We start from the raw sequence: 15418 nt of genomic DNA, 5'->3' as shown, positions 1-15418 counted from the left end.
TGAAAAACTTACAAGCGTTTGAAAATCACATACCAAGTATAAAGAGTAGATTTCTTTCCCTTCCCTGACGCACCCTGAAAGCCATAAAACACAACAGCTGAGAAAGAAATCACCATACCTACCTGCGCAGCTGAACTGCCCAGCACAAAGCACTTCAGTTCTGGTGAAGTGTGGTGAGGGCTCCTGGGGAACTGGGAAAGGGGCTGATCCTGCCTGAGTTGTCCTGCAGCAGTGGTGCTGAGCTGCAGGAAGGGTCCTGGTGCTTCTCAGGTGCATGAGCTCAGATGGCCCTCAGGAGATGCAGAGCTGAGCAAGCCATGCTGAGTGAACCAGGTCCCGAGTGCTTGGAAGTTTTTGAAACCACGACTGCTTTTTATGCATTTATTTATTTAGTTATTTTAACCCCCTCTTGTCTCTTCTCTCAAAAACACTTTCCGTCCTTCCCCAGAATTTTCTAGACTAAATGACTGGTTTTACTAGTTTTGCAGAGTTTGGAGCAATTTTGCAGAGTGATACATTCAGGAGTCAGGAGATGCCAGAGTTAAGGTTTTGTGGCCCCCCCAGGTGTGCCTGAGATGGGTCTCTAATTGTGTAATCACGGACCCTTTCTCCTTTGAATACATAAGTTAGAGTCTGAGATCCTGGAAAAACACGTGTAGCATCTTTTAGCTGTGGGAGTGCTGGCAAGGTCGTACTCATGGAAGTAACCCAAATAACAAATGAAGTCATCCAGGCAATAGAGATGAAGTACTTTACATACCGTGAGGGTGTCAGTTCGTCTGAGTGTGTATTTCATCTGAGTTCAAAGACAGTCACTTCCTAGTCCTCCGTTCTGAACTTCAAACCGCTCCGAGGAAAGGCTGTGTGCTCAGCTGGGGGAGCAACAGCAAAAGTTAGAGTGCAAACATCAGGTTGTTGAAATTACCTCCTGGAGAGGGAAGTGTGACATAAAGAGGTGCAAAGTGGTGAAACACCCCATTGAAATCTCAGTGTGGGTCTTCCTCTGACCTCTAAAACCTAGGGAGTTCTCCCTTTACCCGTAGGCTTTGTGGGAGCATACCGTAAGGGTGTTTCTGGTGATGTACCTGATGAATGGAGGGGTGCCGCAGGAATCCTCCTTCCTCTCATTCCTCGCGCTGGGGCTTTTTTTGGTGAAGTCTAACTACATGCTCAGTTTTCTCTTTCTTTGTTCTGTTGTTTTCAATGCCCCCTGCCCCCCTTCATGGAAGACCTCCAGAGATCCTCACAGGATGTACGGTGACCTCTCATCCTTCTCTTGCAGATCCGCTATATTTCACAGACGCAGGGCTTACCAGCAGAGTATTTGCTAAGTGCAGGGACAAAGACTACAAGGTTTTTCAACAGGGATACCGACTCACCGTATCCGTTGTGGAGGCTGAAGGTAGGAAGACATTCCCTTGTTTCTTTTACCTTGCAGTTGTTGCTTGAAAATGAGGAGACATTCCAGGTGTCCTGCTTTTTACAGTGTGGCACAGACATGGGGGTGGATATAGCCAGAAATAAAGCTGCCATCCCTGAAGTCTGAAGCCCTTAGCCCACCTGCTTGGCACTGCTTTGTGGGAAATTTAAGTCTGGAATTGACATGGAAATCTCCCTCCAGGTAGTCAGTGAATTGATGTGTACTTTAAATGAAACATGCCCTGGACAGACTCTCATATCTAATGCGTTGGCGGGGGGAAAAAAAAAAAGCACAAGCATTTTAATTCTGACAGTCAAACCTGGCAGTCAGTGAGCGAGCCCCGAGTGTCTAGTACCAGCCTGCCGGGCTGCATTCAGTCCCCAGGGAGGGAGGCCAGTGGGCTTCTGGCGGTAAGGATGGGATGCTGAGCCTCACGCGGGGGTGGGTGTAAGACCTTTGGGACTGCCACCATAGCTGGGAGGATCCTTTGAAGGGAAAAGAAGAGATAAATCACCTTGTGACACAGAAGCTGTCATATAACCATAGTGGAGATAGCGTAAATGTTATCTGGTCAGGCCATGGTGTTCTCTGATGAGGGCAGGATAAGGCACAAGCTGGAAGTGGCACATAGCCGGCAGCTGATTGCAGGGCAGCTCTGATCAATGCCTGTCTCCTGTTTTGAGCAGACGCCAGATGATCATGAGGCAGAGACGGGGATTAAGTCGAAGGAAGCAAGAAAGTATATTTTCAACTGTTTGGATGATATGGCACAGGTAAGAGCATTGGTGAGTAACCAGTGACCTCACGTGCTTGCGGGCAATGGTAACTACATGATTTCTATGTGTGTCCTGTTCTTGTTCCCCCTCCTGAGAAATACCAGGATTATGCCTACCATATCAGCTCGTTACGTGATGCTTTGTAGGGCAAACTGCACATAGAGGCGTGGGGGCTCAATGGGCTGTAGTAAAGCAGCCTTCGAAAATGCCTGTCACGTCTCTGAGTGTCAAAATCCTGCATTTTCTCGTCTCTCCAGTGGTTCTCTGTGTGACCACTGGCAAGTCACTTCTCTCTGCTTTAGTATTTCCATTTGGGAAGCGGTGACATTGAAAGTAACCACGGTGGCCACAGGGGAGCGTGTTCTCTGTAAAACGTGACTGTCTGGGGGAACAGGGAGTACTAATTCACTGTGTCAATTCCATGTGGTTGTGAAAGTTAGCCCTAGCATCACCACTCCTGCAACTGGAGGTTGTGCTAGCAAACAAACAAGTGTGTGGAACTGGCACAGCACTGGCACAAAACTGGAGTTTCTGCTAGCAAAGTCTAGACGTTGTAGTGTTCGCAGCAAACGTGCAGACATGGAGGGCTGAGATCAGGGGAGGCTCTATGAAGAGATGAAATAACAGGGTGTTTTTCCTGTCAGCTGATGCGTGAATGGGATGTTTCTTATAAACATACTAATAGTTTTTATTGTGCATTTTTTGCTCACAGGACACATGGTTAAGTATCTGATAGCACAAGCCTTTATATGATAAATATACTGATTATCAGAGCTTGCCTGCTACCACATGGAAGCTGTTCATCTTCAGTGGAGGGTGACTAAGTGTTTCATTAGCCATTGACCCAAGCGAGCGGAACACTTAACAGTCTGTCTAGAGATCTGACATACACAAGCCAGATGACTAGCCACCGCGGAGTCTGCCGTGTGACTTCAGCGACTACCCCTTTAGACAGGGAGGCTTGCAGGGCATGTGCTCCACTGAGGAGTAAACACAGTTTGCAGGATTTTCCCTTTAGCGTTCACCCTTGTCCTTTCTCCTTTAGGTGAACATGACAACAGATTTGGAAGGAAGCGATATGTTGGTGGAAAAGGCGGACCGGCGGGAGTTTATAGATCTGTTAAAGAAGATGTTGACGATAGATGCAGATAAGAGAATAACACCCATTGAAACTCTGAACCACCCTTTTGTCACCATGACGCACCTGCTTGATTTCCCTCACAGCACACAGTACGTGGCTTTCATTTCCCTTGGGTTTTGAATCGAAGGGTGAGACCTGTTTGTGATGGAGACCAAACCTATCTGAGGGGTATTATTAAGATGCTTAAGCCTTAAGTTTTAATCTTAAACCTTTTCTAACCAGAAACTCTGGTTGGAAAAAAGGAGGATTGCCAACTTGTAAGTTTGCAAGAATTGTGTTGTGGGTGCTTGGCATTTAAAACACTGCAGAGTGTGCTACATTCATTATGTAAATATTCAATAATTACATATGTTTGCATTAAAATGCAGAAGAAATTATGCAGTTAGTGCTGAAAGTATGAGTATATCTCAGAGTAATATAGTCCTGATTGTTACTGCAGTAATCAACCTTATCTGCAGTGAGGAGCCAACCCTTCCTCCCAGAACCTTCTTATCTTGCAGGGGTCAGTTCGGGGCTGTTAGCTTTTTAAGGGAAGAGCTTTTTCTGCAGCAGGCTGGTTTCCAGGCACAGGCAACAGGACAAGGAGTTCATTTTTCGGCTTTGTTGTTGCCTGCCTGTGTAACCTTAAACACCACGCTCTGACCTCAGCTGACACGTATGTGGAATGGAGATGGACTCCACTGCCCGGTGGAGATGTGAAGTGTCGTGCCTTCAGGCCTGACTCCTGCTTCTCCTAAAGCCACTTCACGGAGCGCAGCAGCCTGAAATGCAGGAAACCTGCGCCTGGCACATTGCTCGTGTCCCCTGGGCAGTTCATGTAGACCCAAACTTCTCAGATGCAAGTGGAGGCAGGCACGTAGTGAGAGTTTTCCAAAGCCTTCAGGACATATGGCTTGGAACATCCCGCTCTACAGCACTTTGAGGTTCACAGTGCTTTTTTCCAGGCTCTCCCTTCACCTCGTAAAGAGAAGAGTTATGGCACAGCACTGTGCTCCATCGGGTGCCTGTGTGTGGATGTTTAAAGGCTGTGAGGAGCTCAGGTACAAAACTAAAAGGGACTGCTTGAAAAGCTACAGAGTACGTGTGGGTGCTGCAGAGCAACAGGTTACTGTGTCACCTCTCCTGCCCATATATGTGCTCTTACCTGCCATATTTCATTTAAGGTAGTTTTCCCTCTGTGAAGGAGCTGTAGCTGCCTTTTGGTTACATTTATCACAAGATAAGAGCAGCTGCTTACTGGAAGGTGCACGATCTGTGTCGACCCAGACTTACCCTCCGCAGACATCTTTGAGCATTGTTAAGTAAATAGTAAGTGATAAAAGTAATGAAAACAAAATGGAAGCTTCTTGTGCTAAACAGAAAGTAAGTTTCATATAAAAATGTTCATAAATAAAAAGAAGTAGGTATTTTCTAACAGTGTTAGCATCATATACTAAAGTCTTTTATTTTGCAACAGCCCTCCTTACTGTGCAGCAACCGATTGTGTAAGATAGGAGAGATTTGTGGCATAATGCAGCGCCATCAGAAATCTTTCCACTAACGCAACAGACCATAATCTCATCTTCATTTTTTAAGTGCTTGCTTGTGGCTGCTCAGGCAAAGCCCCAGAAAGGTTGAAAATATCGCTGGGGCCAATAGCAGTGAGAATGTTACCCGAATAAAAAATTCAGCATATCAGGTCTCTGAATACTAAATGCCGTGCCAGCCGGGGGTGTAACCCCATGCAGCCCCTCCACCTTGGGAAAGAGAGCTATAACCTGTAACCGGCGTGGCAGGTTGATGGAAATTTTGTCTGTGATTGCCTGTGGTTTGGAGAATAGAAACTTCAAAGCCTCGAGAGAGGCAGGGAATTGTAATCTCTCTTGAAAGTAAATCAGGCAGCAGAGAAAGGGAAAATATATGGAAGATGTAGCTTCTGGAAGGGATCTCTGCTGTGGGATGCTTCAGAGAGGCTGCAAGTTTGAGCAGCCCAAGAGGGGCTGTTCTGATTACTTCGGGACAAACAGCAAAGTGAGTTTAGCTCCCTGTTTCACATATTTAACAGCCTGGCTCTTAAATTGTGCAGTGCTCCTCAGTCTTCCTCTTCTGATTTGCTCTGTCCCCGCCTTTTTTTTTTTCCTTTTTTTGTAAAGACAGAAAACACTGTATTACAGTAGTAGAGATTATACCTTGTTGTATAAAACTGTTTGGTAACACGCAGAGTTTACCATGTACAGAATATATACTCTTTCCAGTGCTTCCTGCTTTTTGGAAGGAGAATTATATTCATACCTGACTGGAAAAAGGCAATCCAATAATTCTATATTCATTTGATAAACGTGTTTAATTTTTCTGAATGTTCTGCGACTTAGAGGTATTTCATAGTTCTTTAAATGATTGCGTATAATGGGCAGCTATGCACAGTGTCCTGAACCTGTCTTGTCTGCAGATGTGTATGCCACAGATGTAGTTACCAAGATTTTACCTGTAAGAGAAGAAAGATGACCATGTGAGTAAGAGACAAGACAGGTATAAAAAGCTGTAGGTCCTCTTCCTGACCAACCCTAGGGATCATATGAGCTTGTTTCTTTTGAAGGGACATTTTGTTTCTTAAAAACTATGTGAGGATGTGTTTACCTCCTCTACCTCTAACAGCTGAGATCGTTACAAAAGAAATTACACATACAGCTGATTTTTTTACAGCTACAGCTGATTTTTCACTGCTTGGATTTTTCTGGATTGGGATAATGGAAATAAAATAAGTGCCAGTTTTTTGAGTTGTGTTTCAGACTCCGAGGTCAGGTTAGTAAAAACAATTATTGTGGAAAACCTGTATTGTTTTTTAGACCTTGGAAAACCGAGGTTTTATTAAAAATACAGTTTTGCGCAAGATCGCTATGTTATTACCTCTTAAACCTCTGTATGCTTTGGTATCCCAATTATAAAAATGAAATACCGGCAGTTCCACGTACCAGACTCCTCGAGTGCTCTAGCAATGCAGAGAGTATTTCTTCTCCTTTACTGGGGATACAAAATATGATAGTTCTCAAAACTTCCACTGCTGTATCAATAACATCTAAAGGAAAGTCTGTGTAGAGGAAGAGGCTGTAATCTTTCCCCCCAGAGCTCCAGTTCTCAGTCTGAGATAACCTCAGAACCTGATTCCCTTGGGGTGCTGGTGAATCCGATTTGGCGTAAGCTTTTGCGATGTGAATCGTCCCATTGACTGCAAGAGGACAGCTCATGTGCTTTAAGATAAGCATCTGCGGAAGTGTTTAGCCAGATAGGGGCAATGTTTTAACCGCTGGGCTGGACTCAGCTCTCGGTGAACTACTTTTTTAAAGGAACAAGTAAGATTTTTCAGGGGTCTCAGTGACCAAGAACAGTAAAATTCTTCCTTCCAAAAGACTTGTAAAGTTACCTTTAGGCTTACACTGAGGCAGAAAGCATAAGTTGTCTTTTCCTCTCAGGCTCAGTCATCAAAAAAACCCCACTGTCTACCTATCTTTCTTGCTCTGAGTCTCTTTCAGTCTTCTAAAATAGCCACTTTGTGGTTCTTGCCCTGCCACCTAAAGAGCAGCCAATTTGCTTGCTTTTTGTGACTTCCATTGCAGTGCTCAGGCCCATGGGGGTACCCAGGAGTCCCAGAGCAGCTGCTCTCATCTTGACACCCATTTGGCCCTCTTCAGTATAGGGTTAATCTGACTCTGGCTGGTTAAGAGAGACGTGCACAAAATAGCAAAGGGTTTTACGAGCCGAGAAAGTGCCAAGCCTGCCGCAGAGACCTAATGCAGGGCCACTGTGATGAACTGTTACCTGTGTTGGTCTGATGGTTGATTTTCTGTCTCTTCCTTGTCCTCCCTTTCCTTACGCAGTGTCAAGTCCTGTTTCCAGAACATGGAGATTTGCAAGCGGCGGGTGAATATGTACGACACAGTGAACCAGAGCAAGACACCATTCATCACCCATGTAGCCCCGAGCACATCGACCAACTTGACCATGACTTTTAACAACCAGCTGAACACAGTCCACAACCAGGTAAGGACATCAATCAGAAGCAGCCAGTACTTGAAAACGCTTACATCAGTAGGGTCTAGAAGATGAAAAGCCAAGTAGCATCCCATTTAACATGCCTGCAAAAAGATAGTACTTTTTCACTTTCCTTCCTCTGCTCTTCCTCATCCTCTTTTCTTCAGGCAAGCGTTAATCTTGTGACATTTTGTGCAGCAGTGAAATGTTGCCCTCGCTGTTTATGTTGTTGTTGGGGGTGATAAATCCTGCTTACTTGGGAAGTTGCTATGGGGAGAAGCTCATTAGCCCCTTAATGCAGCGAGCAGGGCTGTGCTCCCTGGGTCAGGCAGAAGTATTTGTGATCTCAAATTGGCATTGAAGTAAAAAGGATTTAAACAAACACAGCACTGTAACCGATCAACAGGAAGGAGGAGTTTAGTGGTAATGTTTACTCTTATCTCTCATTGGTTTTACTCCAGGGCCCACAGTTGACATGGGAACCCTGTGCACATACCCCCACTCCGAACACATCACAGTACGTTGGTAGGCTCTGGCTTTGCAGTCACACTTTGGAGTCTTGTGGTAGTTTTCCATGCCTCAGTGTTGGGGGGTGCTGGGTTGACAAATTTTATGTGACTAGCAGGCCAAGTTGTTTACTGTGGTACTGTATTACAACACTGAAAGGGAATTCTCCAGGGACAGCACTCTAGGAGACTGAAGCTCAAGAAATAGCTACTGTCTTTTAAGCCTTTTGGGAACAGACTGATCAAGATTCACTCTAGACATTGCAGGTGGCATTGCGGAAATGGTGCTTGGAAAGCAAGGGAGCTAAAGGAGTCTGTGTAGATGTACAGGGTGTTCCTGTGTCACTCAGAGACCCAGACTACATGACTCAGTTCTCAATACATGTGATCACGGAAGGTCTTTTGGAGCAATTCATTAAGCAGATGCAGACAGAGATAGGTCATGGCTTGGCATGATAGGGTATTAGTTACAAACACTGGTTCCCTTTCTTGGCTGTTTGTGAGATGCAGGCTGAAGAAATGTGTGCTACATGCTCCCCTAGGCCCCAGCTGCAGGGCAGAGACACCACTTGTACCACAGTTGCTGGTAGGAAGTGCAGACTTGCTTTCATTTCCTCACAGCTCGCTTGATGTTGATTGGTTGTTGGCTGGGGAGGTCCGTGGTAATCTCTGAATTCTCATAAGCGGGGGGTGTTGTGAGCACAACTGGTATCTCCAGTGTTCCTAGAAGAAGTGGTAGAAACCTTTCCAGGAAGGGTTTTTTAATTTGAACCAGCTCTAAACCTTCCACTGTTCTCTTCAGCTCCTCTTGGCTTCCCGGTGCTCCTTTTCTCTGCAAAATATTTGGCCATTCCCTCCTTCCAGTTACGACTCCCGAGATCTGGAGTGTGGGAGCTGTCGTGGCTGATGCTCAGTGTGTTGCACACGGGAACAGATTGCACTTCTCTGCCTCTGCACACAGAGGGGAGGAGGAGGAAGAAATGTTTTGCCATCACATCCTTGTGGCTCTGGTTTTGGCTGTGTCAGTGCAGCATGGTTACCCTTCCTGGGCCCAGTGGCAACCAGGGCAGTGCAAATTGCTGAGCGGGCTGCTCCCACAGCCTTGATCAAGGCCTCATCCTGGGTTCATGTGTTCACCGTGAGAAAGTGTTTGGATTGGTGCATTTGGATTGCGGAGAAAGGTGGGCTCTAGTCTGGTAGAGCCTAGCTGCCTAGACAGGAATACTAAGGACATATTTTTATAGAGCAGTGACAGAGCTGTTTAGGGGTTATTTGTCTGCAACTGTTACAGCCTCAGTCCAAATGAAAAACAAATCACTCTAGGATTTCTAGATGTTCTGCAGAACACTAGGCTGATTTTTGTGGCTTTGCAACATCTCCTGCTGGAGTTAATGCACTGAGAGATTTTTAAAGTCAAGCCAAGGGAAGTTTGGACTTGTAAAGTATTATTATTACCTGCTGCTATGCCTTCCGATTCCTGCAAGTTCAGAACATAATGCAAGGGGCATGTGCCGTCTCAGATACAACGTAGAGGAAAGGCTGGAATGAGACTCCCCTCTCAAGATGAGGCCTCACAGGGCACAGAGGTGCTGAGTTTCTTTTCCTTAAGAAATGTAAACTTCTTCTAGCGCTATGTGTATGATGAGGGAACAGCGTGATTTGGGGATAGTAGCATTTTCTATGTCTTCTCTATGCTGCAAATCAGAGCCAGTTGGGTGATAAATGGGGCTATGGTTCTGCTTTGGAGAACGCACTACGTCTCCGAGCAGTGCAGAGCAGTGCTGCGTGGCTGCAGGTCCTGTGGCACAGTACAGCTGCGGTTACTCAGCCAGATTGTGCTCCTTTCCCCATCGCTGCCCTTGCCTCTGTGTTCCTCAGTGCCCTGTTCTACCCCTTGTTTGGTTTCAGTTTGCTGGTTTTGGTTTTCTTTTTTTACTTAACACTATTTTACTTTTTTATTTTATTTTGGGTTTTGCTTCTTCCGACCTACCCATCTCCCTCATTTTTTGTTTGTTTTTTGTTTAATTCCCGTCATTCCTTTAGACCACCAACCTGGCTCCCACATCCTCCAGTGCCACTATTTCCTTAGCCAACCCCGAGGTCTCCATACTAAATTACCAATCTGCACTCTACCAGCCCTCAGCGGCGTCCATGGCTGCGGTGGCCCAGCGGAGCATGCCCCTGCAGACAGGAACAGCGCAGATCTGTGCCCGGCCCGACCCCTTCCAGCAAGCTCTCATCGTCTGCCCACCAGGCTTCCAAGGTAAGGAACAGCTCCACCAGGTCTTGGCCAGTCACTCCTCCCTCTCCACGGCTGTTTCCTCTAGCTCTTGCTGGGAACAAGCTTCCTTAGTGCAGAACATATGGTAGAAAAACTGCCGGCCTGGTAGATAGCAATGAGGTTGTTGAAGGTGGAAATGTTTGCAACAGCAGAGGGTCTTGCAGACATCTCCAGCATCCTGGGTTGGAGGCGGCTGGTCTGAATCAATGGGGCAGGCACTGAGAACATCTTCCACTTGCCGTCTGTACGCAGCTCTGAAGCCAAGGAGGCAGCGTGGGCTGTGCCAGGTGCCAAGGTGGTGGAGAAGGAAGTTTCCTCCCGCTCAGTTAGGCTAATGCGTGGCTGAGTCAGCACTGGTTGGAGTTTGGGTGTGTTAGATTACACGGTCAGATGAGAACCTTTTAAATAAGAGTCCCAAGAACTCCTGTTTAGATCACACAGATCAGAGCTGTGCGAGAGAAAATCGCCTCTTCCTGTCAAGGCTGAGTGAGTGCACAGTTCCCATTTGGGTCACAGGAGAGCATTCTCACATAGCAATGTCTTCTGGCTGGCAAGGACCATTTTCTGTTGTCAAACCAGAGAACATGGGGGAAGAGAGTCATTCCCTGCCCTCTCTTCCTTTTCTCCCTGTACACATTGTATTGAGGTGTTTCCCACAGATTTGAGGTACCTTAAAAATATGAACTTAATCCCTTAACATCTTTGAAAATGTCTTTTCCGCACCCGTATGCATGCATCATGTTTATGAACATTGATAGACATCTTTGGGCTGGGACTATGAAATATGTGGGACTCTGAGAGCCCAATTTTTTCAGAGTGACTCAACACTGCAGTTTAAATGGACATCAGTGAGTGCTTTTAGACCCCTGTTCCTAGCAATGCTGTTGATGGCTAATCCTGTGTCTTCTGTGCTGGTGGAACAGGGTTGCAAGCCTCCCCATCAAAGCATGCTGGCTATTCAGTTCGGATGGAGAACGCCGTTCCCATTGTCACCCAGGCTCCTGGGGCTCAGCCTCTTCAGATCCAGCCAGGACTCCTCGCACAGGTAAGGAGCTCTGAAGACACCAAGCTTGGCAGGTATTTTTTGTGTTGTTTAGCTCTTGGAGGCTGAGGAGAGTAGCTTTCTCTGAGGGCCTTCTGGGGTGTAGTTTGGAGACTTGGGCAGCGGTATAAGGGTCTCCAGCTTTCTCCGAAATGTCCAAACCTCCCCCAGTTCATTGTTCAGCTCAAAGGCTATGTCAGAGTTGCAAAAGTCTCTGGAAAGACTTTGTTTCCTTCTGCTTCTCCACTGGAATCAGTGAGAAGCCTCAGGGGAAGCTGTGTCAGGCCTCTGCTGAGGAGGAACCAGTCATAACCTTCCTGCACCCCCCTGAACCCACAGTTTCAGTGGTAGTTTGTTGCCAGGAGTTGGGCAGGTGAACTGCATGCTGCCAGTACATATCTTTCATGATTTTAGGTTTGCACCCTTCTGTTTTATGAGCTGTCCCTCGGCTCTTAAGTTACGAGAGAAATGTAGGGGACAGGGGCAAGGAACCCACAGCCAGGGAGCTCTTCTTGTCAGCAGCACTTGTTGGCACAGTTAGCCGAAATGCGCTCACAGGAAAAGCATGGATCCTCCCAGGAAAAAAAAGATGAAATGGGGTATGCTTAGTTGTGCAGCCTGGAAAAGATGACCTACAAGTCAAAAATGCATGGGTTGCTCTGCCGTGCCTTCATTAATGCCAGCACGGTCATACACAGTCAGGTACCAGCATGCTCTGGGGTTCCTGCCTGCGTGTTGCATTGCTGGGGCAAGGCCATTGGTGCAGTTGCCGCTCTTTGCCAGCTGCCGGTCACGCTGACCTGGTGAAGGCAGATCGAAACACGGCTTGCAGCCAGCGTGATTTCCGTTAGGTAACGTACCCTGCCCCTTCCCAATAGTAGAGCCTGTGTTAGAGGGCTCTCTGAAATGTCGAACCTTGGTCTGTTGCAGTCTGTCGGAACAACGCATGTGGGCCACCTCTCTTGTTTGGTAGGAAAGGGGAGCCTCAGAGGCCTGGGAAATAAAAACAGTGGCACAGCGAGAAGCCGTGTGCACAGGCATGGTTGTGGGCACCTAGTGCTCGGGCAAGAAGGCAGCCAAGGCAATGGGTGAAGGAGGTGGCAGAGCTTTGCACGCCCCCGCCATCCTGCCAGGCCTCCTGAGGTGTGCTGCTTGGGGCTTCAAGGAGTGAGGGTCGTGTCTGAACTGCCCCAAAGGCAGCAGGGTCCTGAAAGATCTCAGGACCTCCAGCTCCTTCTTTTGTCTCGGGGTGGCCTTGCTGGGGTCACTACGCAGCCTGTGGGAGGAAGGGAGTGTTCGGGAGGAGCTTTGCTACCAATTTCTGTGCTGCCCCAGCTACATGAACTCCCATTTCACAGGCTGCCCCCTCTCATACTTTCTGCTGACGTTTTATTCACTGTCACTTCCACAAAGGAGTTTACGCAGTTTCTAAGAAACTCCTCACTTGCGTAGATTTTTAATTTTTGATTTAATGACAGAGAGGCAGTCTGCCTGTTGATACATCTGTCTGTCTCAGGCGATGGGAAATGCTAGCTGCCTCTCTGACGGCAAGGCGCTCTGATTGATGCCGGTGGCATCTGGTGTCCGTGGGCCTCGCTCTGTTCGGGCTGAGCAGCTGGTCTGATAAACAAATCTGTACCCAATTCCAGTTTCCTGAATGGAAAAACACAGCTTCTTTGTAATGCATTGTAGTCCCATCTGATCTCTGAGCGGCTGCGTGTCTCTTTCTCAGCAGAGAGCTATTCCTCTCATGCACAGCTGCTTATCTAATGCTCTTCAGACCAGGCCGTGCAATTGCTCCAGCTACTAGCAGGACTGTCCCTGGCAGAGAGCGTAGTGCCTCCGGAGCCCACTTCTGTCTTTCCACCTGCCTTATTTGTCCCCCTGACCAGGTGTGATGCCGCTCCCTCTGCTTCCAGCAGTGTAGTGCCGTCGGGCTTTCTCCCCTGCCCAGCACATGGTGCAGGTCGCTGTGTTTGCCCACATCAGGACGGCTGTGGCTGGCAAAGCCTCACTGCATCCCAGTGCAGCCGGCATCCAGCTCTCCCTCTGCATTTTGTACTAGACCAGCAGTCTGGGAGGAGGGATGGGGGAAAGTGCTTCCAGAGCTGGCGGGACTGAGAGCAGAGGCAGTGATGGATTTTGAGCATCATCCCTGGCAGCTGCCTGTCTGCAGCCTGTGGCATGGAGCTAGACAGAGCAAGCAGCCTGCAAGACGCAGAGCCAGTCACTAAAGTAACTTGTTTGCATTTCTCTAGGTCTGGTTTTATCCTCTCGAGCAAGTGTGTCCACATACTGTGTGCACAGGGACCAGCAAAAGGAGACCGATCCTGTCTTTGCTAATAGCTCTCTGCAGCCTCAGATCTCAAAAGAGACAAAGCTGTACAGTTTTCTGGCAGGCTTCCATGATGTGACCCAGAACTGTCCCCTGTCCTTGAATAACACCCTGAATTCTTGATTTTCTCTCCTTTTAACTGCTTCCCAACAACCAACACTTCTTCCCACAGAGGTCCTGCCACTGGCTTTCAGTACAAACACGCTTATTCCATTAGTCGTTCTTGCTCTACATCCGAAACCGGAGCTCCGTCGCGCTGGGTGACCCACCACCTCCCGAGCGCTGGGGCCAGGGCGTTGCTCCGCCGCGGCAGCTCAGTGTCGCAGTAATGCAATAACTGAGAACGGGCTGCCGCTGCCAGCACAAGCCTCCCCTGTGTGAGCACAGCACGCCGCGCTAGTGGATCAGCCTGGACAAGTCTTATCTGCAGATTAAATGATTCAGTGGTCCTTACCTAATAAGTGAGGAATTTGTGCCTGTACCCTGACACTGCGTCTAAATTTATGCACTGCAGTCGGGAAAGTTGCTTAGATTTGTTCAGTTCTCTTCCTGAAAAGGGAGGAAGCCGTTTTCTCTGCAAGTAAATCCAGGTAGTCCCCTGGGACTGACTGCAACAGTAGTTCAGTCTCCTCTTTGAATTTAAAGCTGAGGGGAAAAAAAAAAAAAAAAAAGACAAGAAAGGAAAAAAAAAAGAAAAAAAGCTTTTTTCCTCCCTGATCTTTCTGTGTCTTTTCCTCTTCCTCCTACCTGCTCCAAGCCGCACCAGTCCATGGTTGTGGCTCCTGAGATGAAGAGCTTTCAGGAGCTCTGTGGCTGTCCATCCTTTGCAGATGTTGCTGAGAGCCCTCACCGTAGCAGCCTTTTCATCTAACTCAGCAACATGGAAAATCAAAAGACAGTCAAACTTTGGAGCAGAAGTGGGAAAAGGTTGTGGGTTTGGGGTTTCTTTTTTGGGGGGGAGAAGGGTTTATTGTGGAATAGGAGGGGATTATGGGGATAGTTAACGGGGATGGAGATGGGGACAAGTGTGTGTCTGGAAGAAGCCTCCCCTCTTTAAAATTTAGCCTCCTTAGAGCTGTGAGGTTGCTCAACACGGGTCCAGTGTAGTAATGCAGTTTGGGACTAGGGAGGGCTGTAGCTGGGATCCTGGGATCCCCGTTGGCCTGGGGGGATCGCTGCTCAGGGACGAGCTGTCAAATCACCTGGTGGTGAGCAATTTGTGCATTGTGCATCACTTGGTTTTGTATATTCCTTTATCAGTAACAGTAGTATTATTATTTCCTCGCCCCTTGCTGTCCTATTAAACTTTTTTCTCAACCCATGAGATTTTTTCCCATTCTCTCCCCAACCCCACTCGGGGCAGGGTGAACAAGCGGCGGTGTGATGCTTAGTTCCCAGCTGAGGCTAAACCATGACAGGTTATGTTGCAGTCGGAAGGAAAAATGGCTTTAGGAGAGGGAAAATACCAATGGGGCCATAATGCCCAGCTGATCTGGAGAATCAAAATTTAAAGGTGCTAAAGAGCTTGATGTTTACGTTGAAATGCTGACCAGTCTTGAACCCTCCCATTCCCAGTTTAACCTGAAACACAGCTGCTGCTCTGAACAGCAGAGATTTTTTTTCCCCCTCCTTTGCGCTCTTTATGTTGATAACTTTTATTGCTTTTACGGTGATTTCCTAAAAGTATTTGTCAGCTATGCCTGAAAAGTGGTAAGAGCTTGGTAGTGTGACCAGGAACATTATCAGGAGCTCCAGCTGAGGGTGGAGCACCACCACACTCAGTGTACGATGCCTCTTGTTAAGAAGCTGTTTTCCCTCTGTCCAACAGCAAGCGTGGCCCAGTGGCACTCAGCAGATCCTGCTCCCCCCTGCCTGGCAGCAGCTGACCGGCGTGGCCACCCACACTTCT

General features: G+C 47.6%; 1 protein-coding gene across 1 annotated transcript in view; it reads left to right on the top strand.

Annotated features, from left to right (window-relative positions):
• LOC104511106 (homeodomain-interacting protein kinase 2-like) overlaps positions 1–15418 on the top strand; it is a gene marked incomplete at its 3' end in the record, with an annotated part of 84892 nt that overhangs the window by 53188 nt on the left and 16286 nt on the right. Inside the window, 8 exon segments of the mRNA XM_010153577.1 lie at positions 1283–1402; positions 2107–2193; positions 3242–3426; positions 5766–5825; positions 7192–7354; positions 9895–10114; positions 11056–11177; positions 15338–15416. Coding sequence (XP_010151879.1) covers positions 1283–1402; positions 2107–2193; positions 3242–3426; positions 5766–5825; positions 7192–7354; positions 9895–10114; positions 11056–11177; positions 15338–15416 — 1036 coding nt within the window.

The sequence above is a fragment of the Eurypyga helias genome, unplaced genomic scaffold (genome assembly GCF_000690775.1).
Source record: "Eurypyga helias isolate BGI_N326 unplaced genomic scaffold, ASM69077v1 scaffold16496, whole genome shotgun sequence".
NCBI classification, from domain to species: Eukaryota; Metazoa; Chordata; class Aves; order Eurypygiformes; family Eurypygidae; genus Eurypyga; species Eurypyga helias.
The sequence above is the reverse complement of the archived record's forward strand: the minus strand, read 5'-3'. Positions and strand labels throughout refer to the sequence as shown.